The sequence below is a fragment of the Acanthaster planci genome, linkage group LG14, assembly GCF_054643075.1.
Source record: "Acanthaster planci isolate LZ-2023a linkage group LG14, COTS_SCS, whole genome shotgun sequence".
Classification (NCBI taxonomy): domain Eukaryota; kingdom Metazoa; phylum Echinodermata; class Asteroidea; order Valvatida; family Acanthasteridae; genus Acanthaster; species Acanthaster planci.
The window spans coordinates 13,564,839-13,584,254 of record NC_141790.1 but is presented as its reverse complement, the minus strand read 5'-3'; the positions used below and the strand labels follow the sequence as shown (position 1 = coordinate 13,584,254).

At 37.0% G+C, this 19,416-nt stretch overlaps 2 protein-coding genes and 1 long non-coding RNA gene across 19 annotated transcripts in view; 2 read left to right on the top strand and 1 right to left on the bottom strand.

Moving 5' to 3' along the window:
* The window catches only part of LOC110981659 (uncharacterized), a 71,811-nt gene that overhangs the window by 48,263 nt on the left and 4,132 nt on the right, over positions 1-19,416 (bottom strand). Inside the window, exon 2 of one of the 4 annotated variants that reach the window (XM_087145586.1) lies at positions 4,725-4,842. The exons of 1 other annotated variant lie outside the window; for it this stretch is intronic. In XM_087145586.1, coding sequence (XP_087001712.1) covers positions 4,725-4,730 — 6 coding nt within the window. In that variant the 5' untranslated portion in view covers positions 4,731-4,842. Of the gene's footprint in view, positions 1-940; positions 1,168-4,724; positions 4,843-19,416 lie in introns of those variants that run through there. 2 more of the 4 variants (XM_087145589.1, XM_087145588.1) reach the window with 2 other exon arrangements.
* LOC147796884 (uncharacterized) lies at positions 2,002-10,533 on the top strand. Of its 5 annotated transcripts, none has more exons than XM_087145579.1 (6): positions 2,013-2,783; positions 2,985-3,081; positions 3,440-3,520; positions 4,746-4,882; positions 5,242-8,179; positions 9,244-10,533. In XM_087145579.1, exons 1-5 carry the CDS (start codon positions 2,674-2,676, stop codon positions 5,285-5,287), a joined length of 471 nt encoding a protein of 156 aa, XP_087001705.1. In that variant the 5' UTR covers positions 2,013-2,673; the 3' UTR covers positions 5,288-8,179; positions 9,244-10,533. The 5 variants fall into 5 exon arrangements, with proteins under 5 accessions (XP_087001708.1, XP_087001705.1, XP_087001704.1 ...); XM_087145578.1 differs by having other exon boundaries at positions 2,034-2,783; positions 2,970-3,081; XM_087145581.1 differs by having other exon boundaries at positions 2,041-2,822; positions 2,970-3,081.
* LOC147796883 (uncharacterized) lies at positions 11,254-18,685 on the top strand. Of its 10 annotated transcripts, none has more exons than XR_015427656.1 (6): positions 11,625-11,645; positions 11,778-14,149; positions 14,579-15,637; positions 15,874-15,972; positions 16,529-16,647; positions 17,562-18,685. It is a non-coding gene; the product is annotated as an uncharacterized LOC147796883 (long non-coding RNA). The 10 variants fall into 10 exon arrangements; XR_015427655.1 differs by having other exon boundaries at positions 11,626-11,645; positions 15,909-16,104; XR_015427654.1 differs by having other exon boundaries at positions 11,626-11,645; positions 15,874-16,104.

Here is a 19,416-nt window from a genome sequence, read left to right as displayed (position 1 = left end):
TGTCTGACCACCACCAAACAGGCCGACACCATACACAGCCACAAATTTCCCTAAAAGTGAGCTCTTGTTCTTTTGCTAAGATAGTAACCTAATGAAACTTGTTTAAAATGAATATGTCTGAATTATATGTCTGAATTATAGAACGCGTTGAAGTATATTTACATGTACTACAAAATAAATAGGTGCGTGGTAGCTGGCATGATTCAGCGAGTATAGCTGTACCGTCCGTTAGGCACGGTGGCCCTGCGAGAGATTTGCCTGTGGCACGGTAAATCGTCTATTGGCGGAACACCCCGTGATTATCGATAACCAAGCAAATTAATCATCTTTAGGGAAAAAAAGATTTGTCTCAAATGATAATTCCTTTAACAGTGTTAACGAAGTGAAGTCACAGCATTTGTTTCTGATACTTAGTTTGTTTTAAAAAACCAAAACAGTTAAAAAGGCTGTAATTAACGGACAAGCAGTAACCGACACAGTTCTATATATACGCTTGTGGTAGTTAATGGGATAAACAGATGTTGGAAGAATTCTTACAAGCAGAAACATACTACAACATTAGAAGCATAACATCAAACGTGATGCTATTCCTTTCCCATCATTTTTGAAATACTGAGGCTTAATTATGAGAACTTCACGATTAATATCATAGGGATATCATATCATCATAGGGATGGCTTGGAAACCCCATTAGTCTACCAACCCCTCCATTTGAAAAGTGGAAAGTTTTCCCATGCATTCCTTTTGCAATAATCCTTATTGTATTTTCTTTGTTAGAAATGGCGCCAAATATAGCCTCAGCTGTTACAGATGGTGAATGATGAGGCTGTCACCAAGGTGAAAAATACAAAGAGAACTAAAACGTACCAATGACGATTAGGCATCGTCATGTGACCATATTTTCTAGAAAAAAAAATTAATATATGAGCAGAATACTTACCTTAAGCTGGGTTTTCCCCCTTCTGATGTCGCAACACCAAATTTGATACCAACTCCACGTTACAAAACAGAAACTTTGTGTCCAGGGTACAAATCCACGGTACAAGATTCCTTTAAGGGATGAAAAGTTGATATTTTAGTAACAAAACTGGTTTAGAATGTTAGCAAGTCAACCGGAGGAAGAAAGACACACTTCCTGGACCCAGTTGTACATGCACAATGCCTGACTAGTGGTTTGTGGACCGTAGTACACGAAGCACGCCCACACAAATTATCATATGGTCGCAGGGATGGTCTACTGTAAGCGTCTCAAACGATAAAAATATTTCCAACAACAGTTTCCGTTTTTCAAAGCTCTGTAGCAAATACCATACATATACTGAGACAAGAGTGGTTCTAGATATTGGAAGATTTATCTTTACCGTTAATTAATTGTTTAAATTTGGCATTTCACGCAGTGGTTCCTTTGTTCTTTTGATGAGTTGGTATGCAAATATTTTCATGCATTAAAACTTGGTGATTTCTTTGTAAATCTTTCGCTGTCTTCATTTACGGTTGATCAACTTGATTATTGCTAAACAACATACAAGCAAATAACAACGAACACCCCCCAAAGTCTTTTATTTAGGGGCTTAGCGTTCCATGCATCCTGCTTCCTGCATGGATAACGCCCACGAAAAGGTCTGCAAGGTTTAGCCAAATGGGGGCGCTGTTGATGATTTAGGCTTCGTCTTCACTTCATTTTTCAGGAGTTGGTGAAATAAAGTTTCGTTGATGAAGACTGTAGAAAAGCAGTACTTCATGTGAATTCAACCATAGAAGCTTACAGAGTGCTTAAACCTAATTTACCAGCTCGCAATCTCAAGGGACGCTAAACAAACATGGTACCCCCATCAATAATTACACGTGACCAATTGATTGATTAAGACGTAGAATGTAACGGGTGCTTAGGAATCAATGCAGCTAAGTCATAGACTACGTCTACGTCTAAAATTGACTTTGGATTGAAGGGCCTAGTAACCATGCAAGTACTGGAAATAGAGGCAATATGTGTCAAGGCGGAGTTGGGGGCCAAGAGCTCCGTATCACTAGCACTGGCGTAAGTGATCCGTTGATATATCCCCCACTTTGAAATGTAAAGTCAAAGTATAAAGAAAAGAATAATCCACATCAAGAAAACATGTGTAAACATTTCTGACTGAGTTTTCAACCACATTGAAAGAAATTCAGTCCCCCCAGCTTCAGACGGTTCCAAATGATACGAAATTAGAGGAGTTTTTATGATAAAAGTAACTCCAATTTCTAAGGAAGATATCCCTTGAACGTACCCTTTTGCAATTATGGATTTGACTTTTTTGAGGTTTTTATTGTTTTGTCTATTTTCAAGAAAGTATCAGCCACAATCAAAATTTAAAAATGCCCCAAAGAAACCAAACCCTGGATGAAAGTAAGGTTATTAAGGTTTCCACAGGAATTCTAGAGAGCAGTCAGCAACAATTCAAATCTAGTAACACTATGCATATGGAAATCTGTGTAACAACAAATTTATATAGTAGTTATGTCTGATTACTGAACTTCGAGGCGACCAGGCACATTAACATTTCAACTGGTCAGGGTAGTGAGACTATTGGCCAATGTCGGGCCACGTTTAGCTGACGTCATAGGTTGCATGATGCATGATGTAGATGGAGACATAAAATAATTCGATTTGCTGGTTTACTGAGAATCAGAGTAATGTGTTGGGCGAATTCAACATGGCTGGCAGAAATAATCCTCTTCCGAAGCCAAACGTGTCGAAAAATCCGTACCCACAACCAGATATCAGTGACCTACAACGTTCACGAGTAAGTAACGGCTACAGATTTCAATAAGCTTGTTGAAAAGTATGTTTTATATCTTGTTAGCTCAAGTATGGAAAGCTCCTTTATTCTAGTTTCATTTCAGTCCCCGTAAAGTTTGGCAGAGTTAGGATATGTATTGCTTTTAGTGAGGATTTAGACTTTTTTATTTATGTGATTTTTTTTGCATAGTTTAACGATGCAAAGCGTTGGAGGTGCCATTTTTGTAGGGCGACATTTCGAACTTGGAATGGATTATTTAGACATCTTCAAGACCGTAGTCATTGGTTGTAAAAAGCTCGGCGTAAGTAGAAGTCTTAATCGAACGTGCATTTCGATTTAAATTATCATGGTATTTCAAATGTTGACCTTGAACATTCCTGATAAATTAAATAAGTCTTAAACAATCAAACATACTGATTTTAAAGTGAATAAAAATGTAAAACGATTAACATTAGTTCTAATGTTGGTTGATTACAAACGTTTACACATCTTGATTTCCTTGGACGATTTTCAATTATGACTGTGAAAAACCCACATCCGAGTTGTTTTGGGATTTGAAGCGTTCAAACTATGAGCAGTAAGTAAAATGAAATAAATGGATAGCATGTTACAGAACGAAGTGTTTTGTTTTTCTTGCATGAATATGTCATGACGTACAGCCTTGGAAGTGTCCCTTATGCCGGTCAACATTTGGGTCACAAGAGACACGCAAGGAACACCTAGTACGGGAGCATCGACAGGTAAATCAGAAAAGTATATACTTATTATATTATTTGAACGTTTTTAAATGGTGGAATGAAATGGGAAAGCTACGTATGCAAACATAGTCTAACCGGTAGTTAATGAAGCCCTTATCAATAAAAATAATGAATATGAATGAATAATGGAATATTCTGTTCCCTTGGGAATGAAATGGTCTGTTTGTCCTCCGATTGCACTATTCTTGAAACAAACTATTTCAATATCTTTGAAAACCTTTCTCTCTGGTTGTTAAAAGTAAACATTAATCGCCAAAGTATCTAATTAAAACACTATCGCGAACACGTACCTTTAACCGAGACAATCAAAAATTGTTTCTATTAACAACTGTGAATGAATTCTTTAAATGAATTCCTGCTGTTGGATGAGACTTAAGTGATATTTAAATTGTTTACCAGTAGTTTAGACTACGATTTAGTAATGAATTATTAGCACAATAAGCTGAGCACATTATACACCTGTATTGACCAGATTTAGTTATCTTTGGAATGCAATTTAAACACTAGTACAAAATGTCCTTTTGAAATAAATGAGGTACTCTAACCCAACCGCTGTCGAACCCTTTGTATGCACGGTAAGCATTTTTGAGAATGGATTGCCAATGACGGAATGCTTCGTAACACTTTCGTTGCAAACACAAATGTAGGCCTTTACGCGCTTTAATTAACTTTCATAATAATGAAATAAAGTTTGTCCTTTGACTACTATGTATTGTGTACCAATAATGCTCACCATTAAACAGTATAGCGACACTTTTGTACAAAATGTCTCGAATAAATGTAATTATATAATTATCATATTTCCAAACTTTCAATTTACTCTGTAGTAATGAATGATTTTGTAACAATACAGAATCGTTTTGACAAACGTCTGGTGAAAATGTATTACTACACAATTCCCCTCTTCCTACTCTATGCTGTCATCATGAGGGATTCCCAGTTGAGCCCTATCATTAGCGTATTAACGCACTGTGGGACCGTTCCCATTGGCTGGCATTTTTTTTCTAAGACACGTCATACAAAATGTCCCAAGTCGTCGGGTGAAATTCAAAGCTATAAATTGGCAGCGTTCTTTTTGAGCCCTTAAATGAGAGATTACATTCTTTCCTCTCACATTATTGCCTTTCAAGACATTAAAAAATTGTCATTGAAAAAGAACTTGATTGAAAAAAGAACTGATATTTACCGACATCGTCTGGAGCTCTAGTCTGAATCAGGAGACTTGTCAGAGGCGATAGCAGAAAATTCTGAGACGACAAGATGGGATGGAATGATCCAGAGTGCGGGTGGGGCAACCATTCGACCTGGCCAAAGTTATCAACGAATGATCCAAAACGGTATCGTGTAAGTATTTATCTTATTTTCCATTGAGTTTAATATATAAACACTGATTCTTTAGCATTTGAACTAATTACCACAAAATGGGCATCGGTGGCACAGATATTTGTTAGTACGTCAAATCAACGGTGACAATTGTTTGAAATTTGAGGCCAGTTTCTTTCCCTTTTAGACCTGCAATTAAAAAACTCAGTGTCTTCATGGTTGTCTGTGCTGTTTAAATTTTGACAGCAGAGATTTGTAAAACTTAACAATTCATATGTAAATTTAATTTCGACCTCTCCTAAGGATTACAAATCTTCGAAAGCTGTTACTGAAAAGTAAGTATTACTGAAACGGAATTTCGTTTCTGGTTTCTAATTCAGGATTCAGAATGTTGCGGCTGCTCAGGAAATTGCTGTCGTGTCATAGCTACTATCATTATTGTAGCAGCAACGACGGGCGTGGTGCTTCTGCTGAAATTTGCCTTCAATCTCTTCTAGAATCTCTACTGTGCAAAGCCACCGTATCCCCGGTAGGATCTGATGGGGCGCCACAAGCCTGAACCAGGCGCATGAATGCTGGCGCTTCACGCTTCAGACACTGACCTTCCACGGAAGCTGTAGACTCGTTACAGAACAGCAAAACGTTTTGTATACCGGATGCAAACATTAACGTTTGATTTAGTAGGGGGATTTGCTGGTCACAAAGGTATTCTCTCAATCAAAATAGCTAGAAAATCTCAAGGGGGTTACCAGTCACAAGAAAGAGGACTTTCCTCCTAAAAGGTCAATTATTGTATTCGATTCTTTAAATGCGAATTCGATTCTTCAGTGCTGAAAATCAACCCGATACACGTACAAAACAATGACCTATACATACATTTGTGGAATACAACATAAAAGGAATAAACCAATAACAATAATTAGTTGCTTGGAAAACAAAAACCATTAAGACTGGATGATTTAAAGTGATTGCAAGTTCAGGAATATTGAATGGTCGTGATAAAAATTCTTTTACATGTTTACTTTGCGAGTACTTTGGACTGAATGTAACACTTTCATAGACCGTACATTATTAATGCACATTATTTTTAAAGAATAGGATAGAAAAGAATGGAGATGTTTGTTCTGTTAACTAAACTCGTGGAAAATAGAAAAGACCTAAAACACTTTTTATAGTGAAAAATGTGTTTGTAGGGTAAGGGTTGGTGTCGTAGCGGTTTTGTCAAATTTGAATGACCAGTCCCAGTGTACGGTTACCAAATGGGCTACTCTTCAATCGTTGTCAGTGTTTACAGGCTATGCTGTTTTTAGTATCTGTTTTTAATTAAACAGCAGTCCTATGCTATCTCAATACTGCCTAGACTATACCAAAGTAAACTGAAGATAGTACTGAGCAGTTCATGGAGTTTTAGAACAGGCAGAATCATTAAAAAAAATATTTTTTCAGTTCTATATATATATATAAACTTCGAGATGGGATATATAGGACAAATGAAGTAAAGCAATATAAACAGAGCACTTGGAACACTCTTCCGGTTCACTTTTCACTGTCGTCCACAGAATGAATTTCCTGTAAACATGTCTGTCTTTCATTGTCAGTACACAGGCCAATGCATTGGCTGAATTTATTAAAAGCATATGAAATGCATAGTCCATTGAAACATTCAAATTCTTTTCAGAGTCAGTGTTTAAATAAGTGATATAAAAAAGTGTTTGAAGTAATAAAACACTTCTATGACTAAGTCACATGACAGTAATATTGGGACACAGTTAACGAAGCAGCACACATGCCATTACTAAAACATTTCTTTGTAGTTTATTTAAATACGCCTTTGTACGTATCTTGGAGTTCATACTTTCTGGTGCCGCTTTTTTGCCGATGAGTTTGTCTTCCGTATGAAATATCATGTGGAGACCTCGATGCTGCCAGATAAAACAAGCTGATAGTTATGTAGGGTTCGAATGATTGTTCTGGATAGCAAAGTACCATGTACAGCATTTAAGGTACCGCTATTGTAAGACGACATTACAAACTTTGGACGGGCTATTGCAACACATTTAAGATATCGGTCACTGGTCGCGAAAAGCTCCCGCCAGATGTTATGGATCGAAAACAAAACACGCTACGCCAAACGTGAATCTTAGTACGGTTATCAAGATAATTTCAAGCCCTTGCGTTGTATCTTGTAATTTTATTGTCTTAAAATAAAATTATATAACCAGCAATAAAGACACTGCTTGTTTGTGATAAGCTGTGGGAATTTCAAATCACAAAATTAGGGTCATAATTTAAAAGATACCCCATAAGTTTAGTTTGACAACTCAGCAGGTAAAGTAAACGTGTGAAATGATGAAAACCAACAATGATTACATAAGTCGTCAGATATATCCCTGCTGATATACGAAATGGGCTCTACTAGCCCTGTCATGCTCCGAAATCTTGGGTTATTTTGAAAGCTCGTGCACATGTGATGAAATATTATTTCTCCTTGAGAGGTTTCAAGTATATTTCCAAATAGGTCACTTGGGAGACATTTTGTGGTACATTTTTTAACCTTAGGGAGACATCAGTCAATTGGGAGACATTTCAATGTCTCCCTAATGCTTCAACTACCAAAAGGAGGAAAAATTTTATCATCCACATTTCGAGAGATGATAGACTAGGGTCTGAAAGGAAAACATGCAAAGTTTGGTTAAGATCGGATTAGGGAATATTGAATCATAGGACGGTAAAGTACGAAAAGTTTTGTGCATGTTCCTATGGGAATGTCTCCCAAGTGACCCATTTTCGGTAATTTTAGTAAAATGTTACTTATGTTTATTATTACTTGGAAATGGCGTTTTGTAATCATCCGTTAGCATACTTAGTAAGCTCTTTTTATTTTACACATCTATTATTCAGAAGTCGGTATCTATAAAATGTGATTTCAGACAGTACAAAGTTCCCGTTTGTATTATTGCCACATAAACAGACTGCATGAAGGAAATTAAGTACGTTTTACTCAGCCAGTGTGGAATATTTGTATGCATGGTAAGATTCGTTGAGTACGGATTGCCGATAAGTTCACCCCACCTTTTCGATAATACATTGCAACAAAAATTAGCTATTTCAGTTCTGAAATCAACTGTAATAAAAATAAAAAATTCTTTAGCAGATCCCCATCGTTGTAGGCTTAGGTCTTAAAATGTTTGCACTTGAAAAATATTGATTGTAATTTACTCACACAGCCCTTCAGATGCCCTGTCTGCAATAAAGAATTCGACAGGGAATGTCACTTTTTGAAACACACGGATAAACACAAGGGAAGGCCAAATTGAGGTAAATTCACTCTAACTGTTCCTTTTTTTGTTAACTCTCTTCTATTCATTTTAATGAAATCATGTTGAGAAGTGTGTGATTTAAATCTGAATAACAGGCCAAACTTTACATAAGGTATTATACGTGCAATTCACAAGTCAGAATCTTTTATTGAGGGGGCTGATTTCATTTCGCAAGACACGCAACTGAAGTCAAGAAAATACCCTTCTCACTTTACTAATAAAGCACAACGTACCAACCAATGAGACTTACACACCTAAGACTTTAAAATGACATTAGGAATTTTTAATGATAGCACACGATTGTGTTGTTTGTTGCCCTACAGCAAAACATTGTCTCAGATTTAAAAAGCCAATAACATTTCTGCTTTAGCAAAATAAATAGAGTACATTTCCAACACCAGCCCCAGTTCTTATACCTCCGCCCAAAGAAGTGAAGCTAAAAGACCAATATTGGGAAAAAATGTCGTGCCACAACCAATCCTGTCGCATACCGTCTTCAAAGCGTTGTGAATGCACTAATGTAGACGTTTGTGACCCATGTAGAGACGCCAACTGTGCGCAGAAGCATTGGTGCTGCCGAGTAAGCTTTTAATTCTATGCTTTATGGAACTGAAATGATTGCCAGTCCGGTAAAATAATGTGATACACCAAAGAAAGAAAAGAATGGTAACCTCCTCTCCTATTCACAAAAAAACCAGTAAAGAAAAAGCAAAGAGTTTAAGCACTTTTCTGTTTCTCGATCCAGCTTTTGTAACAAAATTAGGAATGTATCTAAATGGTAAATTGCTTCGACAAAGTTAAACGTAGATAATGGACAAGCGTTCAGAAATAAATATTCCTGAGCACATTTCAATGTAGATACCTCAACTTGTCTTGGATTAAACCTGTCGAAAAGAAGGTGCAGAAAATGTGTTTAAACTCTAACCGCTGTTCATAAGCACTGTTAAAGACTATTGCGTGATTTATACAGACTGCGCTCATCACCATTTGTATCTATAAAATGATGGAAATTCCTTTTTTCCATCATTTCCTTCCTGTTTTTCCTATTTATTTGATTTTTAGAGCACGCGCTGCTGCTGTTATCTGAGCAACAAGCGGAAGATCACATTGATAGTGCTGATGGTCATCTTACTGATAGCTGTAATCGTCTCAACGGACTTGCCACTGCTGTATGGAAATGACATGTCACTAATGAAGGGTCCTGTCCTCTTTACACTTGGATAATCGCTCACCCTTGCAACATCGTGACTTTCATGTGTAAACTACTCAGTTGGTAGAACTGTGTACGCTCTGCTTCTTAGATAAACTGCACTATGTTATCATTTTGTAAATTTGTGATTGCTTCAATTCAGCAAACTAGAGAAATGGAATGCATATCCAACGAATCTATTGTTTATCTCATTGTTATCTAATGGTTTGAAATGAATGATACGCTCATAACTAAATCTGAGCCTAATGGAGTTTAAGAAAACGTTAGATTTGAAATCAAGCCATTTTTATGACGATTTATCAAGATAAAAATGTTTTAATGTTACAATTTTATTTAAGCGCTAGCCATTGCGTAATATAGCTACTGACCACACGGCGTCCTTTATTTTCTCTTTCAAATTAGCTAGTGAATAATTATTTAGAGATTTTACTACTTACAAACTTGAGAATGCGTTTGTCCATTATCAATTCTGAGGTATGAAAATACAAGTCAAATGAAAGATCTTTGAAATACGCATCGAGGTGTATTGAATAACAGCACCGGCAAACTTAGCAGTTTTATATTATTTCTTTGAAATATGGTGTTTGTGTTATTATAATCATTTTGAAAATGGAGCAAGGATTAGTCGCTCCCTAAACCATTAATGGTTAGTATTGTTAGATGCTTACATGCATTTTCCCCAACAAATGAGCAAATATTGACAAAGTACATTGAGGAAACGACCCAAAGGAACGTATCTAGTTGTACATGTCAGTTATTACCGTCTCTGGTAAATTCGCTTTCTTGATACATATTGTTTACTTATCAATTAAGTTTTGTGAAACTGCGAGTGATTTTGTTTTTCAAGAACCAAGCGTATCCTTTAATTTACATAATTACACAATCGTATTGTTTGATTCACAGTTCACCACTTTGTTTCATTATGATCTAGAGGTCCTTGTGTGCGTTCTTTTATCACTTTATGTTTATCCATTTGTGGGGTTCACTTTCAAAAAGCTTTGTGTTTCTTTCTAGTCGCCTTCATTGCTGCTTTGTGTTTTGAAGTTGGTAAAAATTACTTTACTTAATTGTGTTCCACTATTGATTGTTGTGTTTGTACCCTAAGATGGAAATAAAGTCGAGTCAATGTAAGTTGTGATGAATCACGTGCAGAAAAAATACTCCTTTATTTCGAAAATAACCTAGAATCTGACATGGAAGTCTTAATAGAACAGTCATACATGTATGCCCAAATAAACAACTGCGAAGAATATAAAGAATTTTTTTTATTGTATTATTTAAAAGAAGACTTGTTTTTCATTACAAATTACCTGATTTCTGCTCTAATGATATACAAAGATTATTTGGTTTGGCTTCTGTCGTAAAAGCCCAAAAAATCCATACAATCTTAAATCGCAAAATTGCTCTGAAACGCGACCACTTTCGAAAATGATGAATGATGTGATCTGTTGAACAAAGTTGTACCGTGACTTGGGCAATGTAGCCCCGGCACCGTATGCTGTCGATTCGGTGGTCGTTCAACTATGGACAGAGTGTCATCAGCATCGTGTATAAACAGCAAATCCAGCAAAAGCGGACTACCAATAGAAACTTAACTGGCTGCTATTCAAAAGAGAGACTTTATTAAATATACTTGTTATGTTAAATATGCTTCTTGTGACGTTGTTCATAAGCGATGACGTTAATGATATGCGTGCTTATCCTTGTCAATAATTTTAAATTGAATGATCTCAACTACATTCAAACTTTATTGTTTCGGATACGTTAATTCATAATGCTATCTGCTCGATATTTTTTTCAGTGGGGTATTTCCAACAGCTTAAGGGATTTTTTGTTTCAGGTTGTGCCTCTCTCTCAGCAGTTAATGTTAATTTTCAGGTTGGCACCCGTCATAAATCATGACGTAAGCACGGTGACCTGAAATAGCGCGCAGAGGATTATGCATAAGTCAACAATGCAGACAAGGAATTACTTGACGCAACCCATTATTAGCAAAAAAAAAAACAAAAACAAAGAGTGAAATTTGCAGCTGAAAAAGCCCAGTCGACTTACGACAAAAATCATCCCATATTGGGCTAGCTGCGGAAGATTCAATTACTAGAATAAAAAGGCTGCTGGTTATTTGCCAAGAAGGTGTTGAACTGTTGTAAGCGCAACTGAAAATTTTAAAAGATATCACGTATCACGTAAGCATACTACTAGCAGTGGGAAGACTAATTCGAGCGTGGTGGAGCCTTGGCGCATACGTCACAACGTAAGTATCTGCTAAATAGTACGATTATATTCTGAAGACCACATCTAATTTTATTTATGTCCTCCCACTTGAAAATGACACATTTAAATAACAAACTTAAATAATATTAGAAATGTGCTCTTTTCATTTCAGGAGTGTTGCAGTTGTTCCAGAACTTGCTGTTATGTCACTTCATGTGTCATCATTGCAGTATTGGTTGCCGTTGTGGTTATTATTCTGAAATACAGGTTCCATGTCTTCTAGGCATCGCTACCACGACAGCAGCCCCTTACCACGGTAGAATGTGGTGGTTTCCAAGCGCCTGAATCAGCCGCACGAACGCTGGGGCTTCAACCCTCAGAGATTGACCTTACACGGAAGCTGGTGACTCGTCAAAACATGAACAGGACACTTCTATTCACAAACACAAGCCTTACTAGGGCGCAAATAGGATTCCCTCTCAAAAGTATGCTTAAATAAAATGGCAGGAGAAACTTTAGAGGGACGATGGGTACCAGTGGACGATGGGTACCAGTCACGTAGAAGCTGCTCTACAAATGTCGACCTTCAAGTTTTGCATGTATTTAAATTAAATATATGTTAGATTTCCTCACTGTTCCAAATCCATCTGATCCTTTAAACAATGTATAAATGGCCTATTCCAATAATGAATGGAACAAAACAACAATGGCAATGTTAAACAATGTGAAAACTATAACTGGTTCAATCGATGATAAACAATGATGACAAGTTTCAAAAATATTTAAAATCTCGATAAAAACCTGTCCTGTTTATTTCTATGTACTTAATTAGAACTTTGGACTAACTGCAATGTTTAAAATATTCTACAAGACTTTACACCATAAATGCGTTTAACTTGCGTGTCTATCCAAAAATACGATAGGAAAGAATGGAGAAGTCACGTCACACTCTGTTTTTATAAATAAGCATGTGGAAAATGGATTAAAAATGGCCCAAATGGCCAAACTAACTTGGCCATTTGAGAAATGATCTGTAGCATTACTGTTTGTTTCTGTTACATTTCAGTGTAGAGACCCAGACTTCAAGAGAGTAGGGAGAGATTGTTTTGCAAAGAAAGAATTTCCTCTTTATATGTACAATGTCATTCTTTCATTGTAAGTACGAAGGTCAATGCAATGGCAGATTTGTACAATGAAGTGCATGTACAGAGTACTTTTGTAGAAGGCCCCTACATTTACACATTTGGCGAGTTGTTTACTCTCGTTGACAAAAGAAAAAATGCAATTTCGTAATTTTTGAAAACATTTAACATCAATTACAAAGAAGAAGTGAGCCGTGAGCTTTCTAATTCTTGCCTTAATTTGGTAACGAGGAGACAGTATCTACGATTGTAATCGTTGTTCCATAGCTCATGTGTATTTACATGTATCCATGTGAATGTGTCCTGCCTACGGCAGTGTCCCAGTGTAATGTCGCAATGTTGGTAGTTAAGGGATCGCTTACAATACACAGATTTCAGTTTCAATAAAAGTAAACGTGTAAAAAGTAAAAAACTTGCACAAATGCGAATAATTACAGTGTGATAATGCCAACTAGATGCAACTTCAGAACAATGTACTTTCTGAGAGATACATGTATGCATGAATATGATATGGCTGATTTCACACGTGATCGGCACATTTCCTCATAACTTGAAAATAAGAACAAGTCACCGTCTCCAGTTTGAGCACAGTTACCTATCTTTGACCGATTGTGTCCTTTACTGTTACATTTTTTTCTTACAATCTTACTTAATCTTGCTTTTTAATTATATTTGATTAAAAAAAGGTGCCGGACATGCAACCTGCCCAACAGGTTGCTTGAGAACAAGATAATGTTTGGGGAAAATAGTATCCGAGCAAAGATTCCTGATAGTAACAAATTTCCTTGAACCAGTGCTTAAAGCTGAACAACTTAACACAATACTTCTTTAAACCAAGACTTGAAGAATGTTGGTGGGTGAGGCAACAGCAACAGCTCATTATGAATTAAATCTTTCGTTTTCAATCGAGACTGGGAAAATCCGTTTTTGTTGTGCTTTTGTATTGCTCTTCTTAATTTCAATGGTCGATTGCGTCAGTCTTTCCCTACGATGTGGGGGAGGTGGGGGGAGTGGCCAATTCCAATCATGGGAACGTCTTTCTAGCGGTGCCACTACTGGTAGCATTCTTCATTTCCGCGCTTTGCTACGATTGGATAATTTTTAATATATTCAGCAACGTTGCCAATCTTATGCACCCTTATCCAACAAAAAAGAGGCACTAATATTCTGCTCGTCATATAGAAATGATTGCTGTACCAACCTGCAAACAGGAACGAGTCAGTCAGAAGTCCCGTCAGTTTTAACGAGAATAAGTTGACGGAAAACTTAAGAAGGCTAAGCTTAGTCTAGACTACATTTTGGCACTAAAATGGCTGACCACAACGATCCAGTTTTGTTTAACGGTAGGCGCAGCTCACGCCACAATCCAGTCCCAGACAGAGACGATCCAAAACGAGATCGGGTAAGCAAACTGTCAGAATACCCTGCTTTCCTTAACATGTCAGATTGAAAATGATAGAACATTCCCTTTGGTGCATGTACAACAATTCAAGATTCAGAAAAGGGTTAACCTGATGGAGCAAAGGAAGAGACATCCCATACGGTGATTCAACTGTTACATAGGCAGTTTCAAGATTTGTTTCAATGTTCTGTATGACACACTCACTTGTACCATGTTGACAGAGGGTGACTTTGTTATCAAACGTTACAGTAGAGTGGAGGCAAGTTATTTAAAGCAAACCATGCTGTGTCGTTATAAATGTTGAATACAAGCTCACAAACCCGAAGTGTTCAACAGATTTCAGGCTGTACTTTGCGTCGAGGAGATGTTACTTCTGATTCTGAGATGTTATTTCTGTTCAACAGAGTGAAATAATCTGCTCTTTTTCAGAGCTGTTGCTCGAAGTGTTGCAGCGGTGTGTCTATTTGCATCACCGTTGCTGCAGTGGTGATAACGGTATTCGTTCTGGCGAAATATGCATTATCTAACCTGACCCTTCCTGCCTACAACGTCTGACTGAGAAGTAAAGAAACAGGAATCACTTTTTCTCATGGGAGCATCCGACGATGTTAACAGTCTTTTGATAATGATCAAATCTAAACGACAATCATCAGGAATTCATAAGAGACTTGAAACGACCTCGGAATGAAGTCAACAGCCATCCTTACTTGAACACGCTCAGATACATATTTTCAAAATTATCTTATAAAGAAAGAAAATATCGATAAAAAGACAGACTATGAACGTTTGAAGAATGCTAAAGCATATTGAACTGTTTTCTTGAGGCTTCTCATTTAGTTCAAATGTAAGTAAGTCTGACATGAAGCTCTTTAATTCACATGAAAAAGGATAAACTCTCTCTGTTTCAGCCTTAGATGAATTAAGCAAAATCTTTCTTTGAAGTGATTATGCATCAGTAAAAATCAGCTTTATAATGGGACTAAATATCTCGCTAAAATACTTAAAATCAATTGTACTATTTGGGTTCCTTTTTTGGAAATGATTACATGGAATGGACAGGCCTTAGAACCATTTATTTAAAAACAAAAAAATATCCATAGGAATACTCTTCATTTGAGCAACATGTTGCACGCCTATGAGACATGTATGTGTATTGGTTTTATCAAAGCTAAACTGGAATAAGTTCAAATTATAGTTCATCGGATTTCACTATCAAAGAAACTTTGCTGATTTTAATTTAGAGTGGAATTAGATGTTACTGGATGAAAAAACAACAGAGTATCACAATGTTTGAATGTCAGTGATTAAGAAAAAAAGCAAAAGAACATTTGAGAAATTGTAAAAAATCTACACTTTGTATTTTGTCCTAACTGTTGAACAGAAAGCTAGGTGAGGGTATATCAAGCAGATCCCTAACATACTATGAGCAACCAATCACAAGCTTCCACACAGAATCGTTGCGATGATGCAAATCTACTACTCAAAAAGGTAAAGGTCAAAAGGCGAATCCACTTTTAAAAATGGGGAGGATTCACCTCTACCAAAAGAATTCACGGGGCAAGAAAACAAGGAACCTGCGACACACCAACGGGGTAAAACAAAACGACAGATATTAGCAAATGAATATACCACGAATTCCTGTGAAGAAGTGCAAGAGAAGGACGTAAAATGTTCGTAATAATATTTGAATATTCATGTCAACTGAATACCACTTTGGTTTCTAGGGTACGTGACTTTTGATTGGTGATTTGTTTGGCAGCAAAATCCCGCCAACCATGTTAAGCAAAGATACGGTCAGCCATTTTACATCACATCAAGTTGAGGTTAGTTCGTTACAAAGATTTTGTTGTTGGAAGTTTCTTACCAAAATGAACCAATCAACAAAGACACCAACGACCAAGAAAAAGGCACCACTCGTGCCCAATCCTAGCGTGGCCCAACCCACAGTTCATACTGTAAGTATACAGTAAGTAGTAGAGCCAAATGTGACCAACTGGACTACTGATTTTATACTCAGAGGACTTGACATACTGTATTTCTAGATTTGAAATAAATCCAAAATTTGAACAAAGTACATACTTTATTACAATTGCTCGTTTAACTAGTGCATTTTATGTCCCGAGTATGCTAAATACCAACTGTTTCATACCTTAATGGACAATTTCTTTTCTAAAAAGGGACAACATAATTTTGCAACATTTAAAATAGTTTGCATAGACATTAGGTTTCTTACTGTTGAACAATTACCTCCTCCCATCCCGTCTGTCATTCATTGTTCACAATATGCAACGTGATTAAACAAATCATATTAATTACCACTGCATGAGAAGTGTAGTGCTTGGTCTCACAACACATGTTTTTTCTTTTCGTTTTCCCAAGCCCCGTTTCCGATGCCGATACTGTAGGCGGGAATTTGGTTATCCCATCGCACTGTATAGTCACGAGAATGCGCATAAAGTCAGAAGACACAAACCTCTATGGTAACGACAAAACTCAAGGTAATAATGTATATCGAATGTTGTGGTAGTTGCTGAAGAAACTGAAGTGTGGTAGAGTTATTCATCGCCTAGACTTCAAATGAAATGTATCAAAATTCGATGGTACACTTAAGAAACCGAGATGCATTGTGTGGAATAAAAGCAGAATAAGAAACAACACTGATTATTGTCCAACTGGTATTATACAACTTTGTATTAAATTATAGTTTAAGAAAGAGTTCTCCTGATCAATCAAAAGCTGTATCTTAAATGACGAATAAACTGCCCTGACGATCATTTAATATCGTTACATACACTAAATGGAGAAATAACAGAGACTGTTGTCCTTGCCAACTAAATCCCCGAATAATTGGGGCATGTTGGCATTATGAAAATGATCGAGTCGTGGCTTAACGTGATTGGTTCAAGTCGTTTAGTATTCCGCATATATAAAGAGGCAGTTCGTTGGGAGACGGTAAGATGGGATATCTAGAAAGCTGGAAGTTGTGTTTTGCTCAATCAAAATGCCTGGACGTAATGATCTCAGAAGGCTACCGAGGCAAGCCCGGAGTTGGACAAATGTTTCTATTGCTGACCCAAGGCGAGCTCAAGGAGTGAGTTCATTGCAATTGCATGACATCTAAATTAGATTTTTGTTTAATTTGCAAAGATGTAACCATTCTGCCAAAGTTTCGACGTCCACATAGAAGCATAAAGTGCCCAAGCTCGGCCACAAAATGGGGATATTACTCGGATATTACGCATGTCAACATTACAATTTCTAGATTTGAAGTGATGGCTATCCTATAATTAATTAAGATTCTTGTCAAATTCCACTATGTTTAATTCCGGACACTATGGGCACACAGTGTGTGGTAGGCCTTCTAGTTTTGTTACTTTGTCTGTCTTGTTTTCACTCTTTTTTTTTACTCCAGTTACTGGACAGCACCATGAGGGCGTGTTCGTCACTTGTTCAACGACTGTTTGCTGCGTTTCGTAGTCCCCGCCGCTTTATGCAACGATGGCTCAAGTGACCATGCACCGGATTGCCCTGTGGATTCCCGCTCCTTTTATTTTCTTCCTGACTCGCCACTTTTAGATGTGGAATTCAACTTATTCATCCAGTTGACCGTAAATCAAATTATTGCCCCACGTATAATCGAGGTCCACCAATGGAGTTTATGGTTCTACTGAATTGTGAGCACTTTGTTCTGCTAAGCACTTCGATTTTCTGCGTGGGAGGCGCTATATAAATACCGCTTTCTTATTATCATCATCATTATTATGAGATACCGCTCACAATTCCCAGAACTGATATTCTATCTAACCATTGTCATTTGCACTCACTATTCTGACTCAGTTAAATGTTACCCACATCCTGCTCTTCGGTAGAAATGTTAGTTGAGGAAACCCAAGAATCTCTGAGGCAAAAAAACACAATTCTGGTGGTAACAATAAACAAGTCATGGCTAGTATGAAAATGTTAGAAGAATGTTAGAAGGATAGACTGTTTTCTGGCTTGCAAACTATTACAGAAAGGAAATAGCCAAACAATAGCTCAAACGATTATCAAACGTATTCATAAGCATATCCTGACTTTACCCAGCTGTATATGCATATTTCACGACTGTTGTTTTTCATTTCCTTAAAAGGTTTACATTTAAAATTTTTTAGGAATTACATTTCTAGAAATACTTTTCTTGGACAATGCTAATAGTTTTAGAGTTGAGTAAAGACTACTTTATCAACATATAAAGACAAAGATCAAAATGTTTGCCTTAGAAAGCTCTCTGTGAATATGTATCTGTTTATTTGTTGAGTAATTCATACGAATAACAAAAAGAAAGAGAAATTATAACAATGTAGTTGAATAACAAGTTTTGAGTTTCAATTTCGCCGGCCATATTCAATGCTTTGAACAGTTACGGAAAACCAATGTACAAAGAGAGTAAATTAAAATTTTTGAATGTGAAATTAAACTTCCCTTGAGAGAGTGTGATTTGAATTCTTTGGGGGAAATCGTTTAATAAAGAGCAATAAAAGGTCAATCTTCCTTAGAGTGTGTCTTTTGCTTTTTCTCAAACACTATTTTGAGTGTCTACTGTCATGGAAGGAACTGGATAAGTCCAAATAGATACGAGGAAATTAAAACAACTGAAACATTTCCAAAGTTAAAACGATTCTCAGACAGAAACTCCATTGCAAATGTAGGTCAGCAAACAGGTGCTGACTAATAACCAGGTTAGAAATGGTGTGAGCTTGAAACGATTGGTTGCTGGGGAGGGGCGGGGCTGCATTGAACAAACGCGCAACTTGTTCCAGGCTCTGTTGACTTGCCATAAGGGTACAATGTGTCGGAGATTTCCCGTGGAATGTGACTGGTAATGCATTTCAGACACTCGCCGGAAGTTACATCACCCTTGGAAGTTGTTATTAGCATCCTTATCAACTTCTGTTTATTTTTTGGGGTGTTCTGGAGGAACAGATCGTTTTCTTGAACCTTCTAAAAAGTAACCAACATGAGCGCAAACGCACCAACACGAACACAAATTTCACGGCGTAACACGCATGCCACCCAGTCATCTGCAGCAGATAATAGGCGTTCAAGGAGAGAAGTAGGCTTGGGTATTAAAACGTTTTCTCTTGATAAAGAACTGTTTTTAATTTACTCACAAAGTAGGCGAAAATATTGATTGCCTGCCTGTTTTCATTCGTTAGGGTGGTGGTCGGGGTGCTAATGGTCACCAATGTCCTTACTGCGGTAAAAGATACATCTCGAAACGCTGGTTT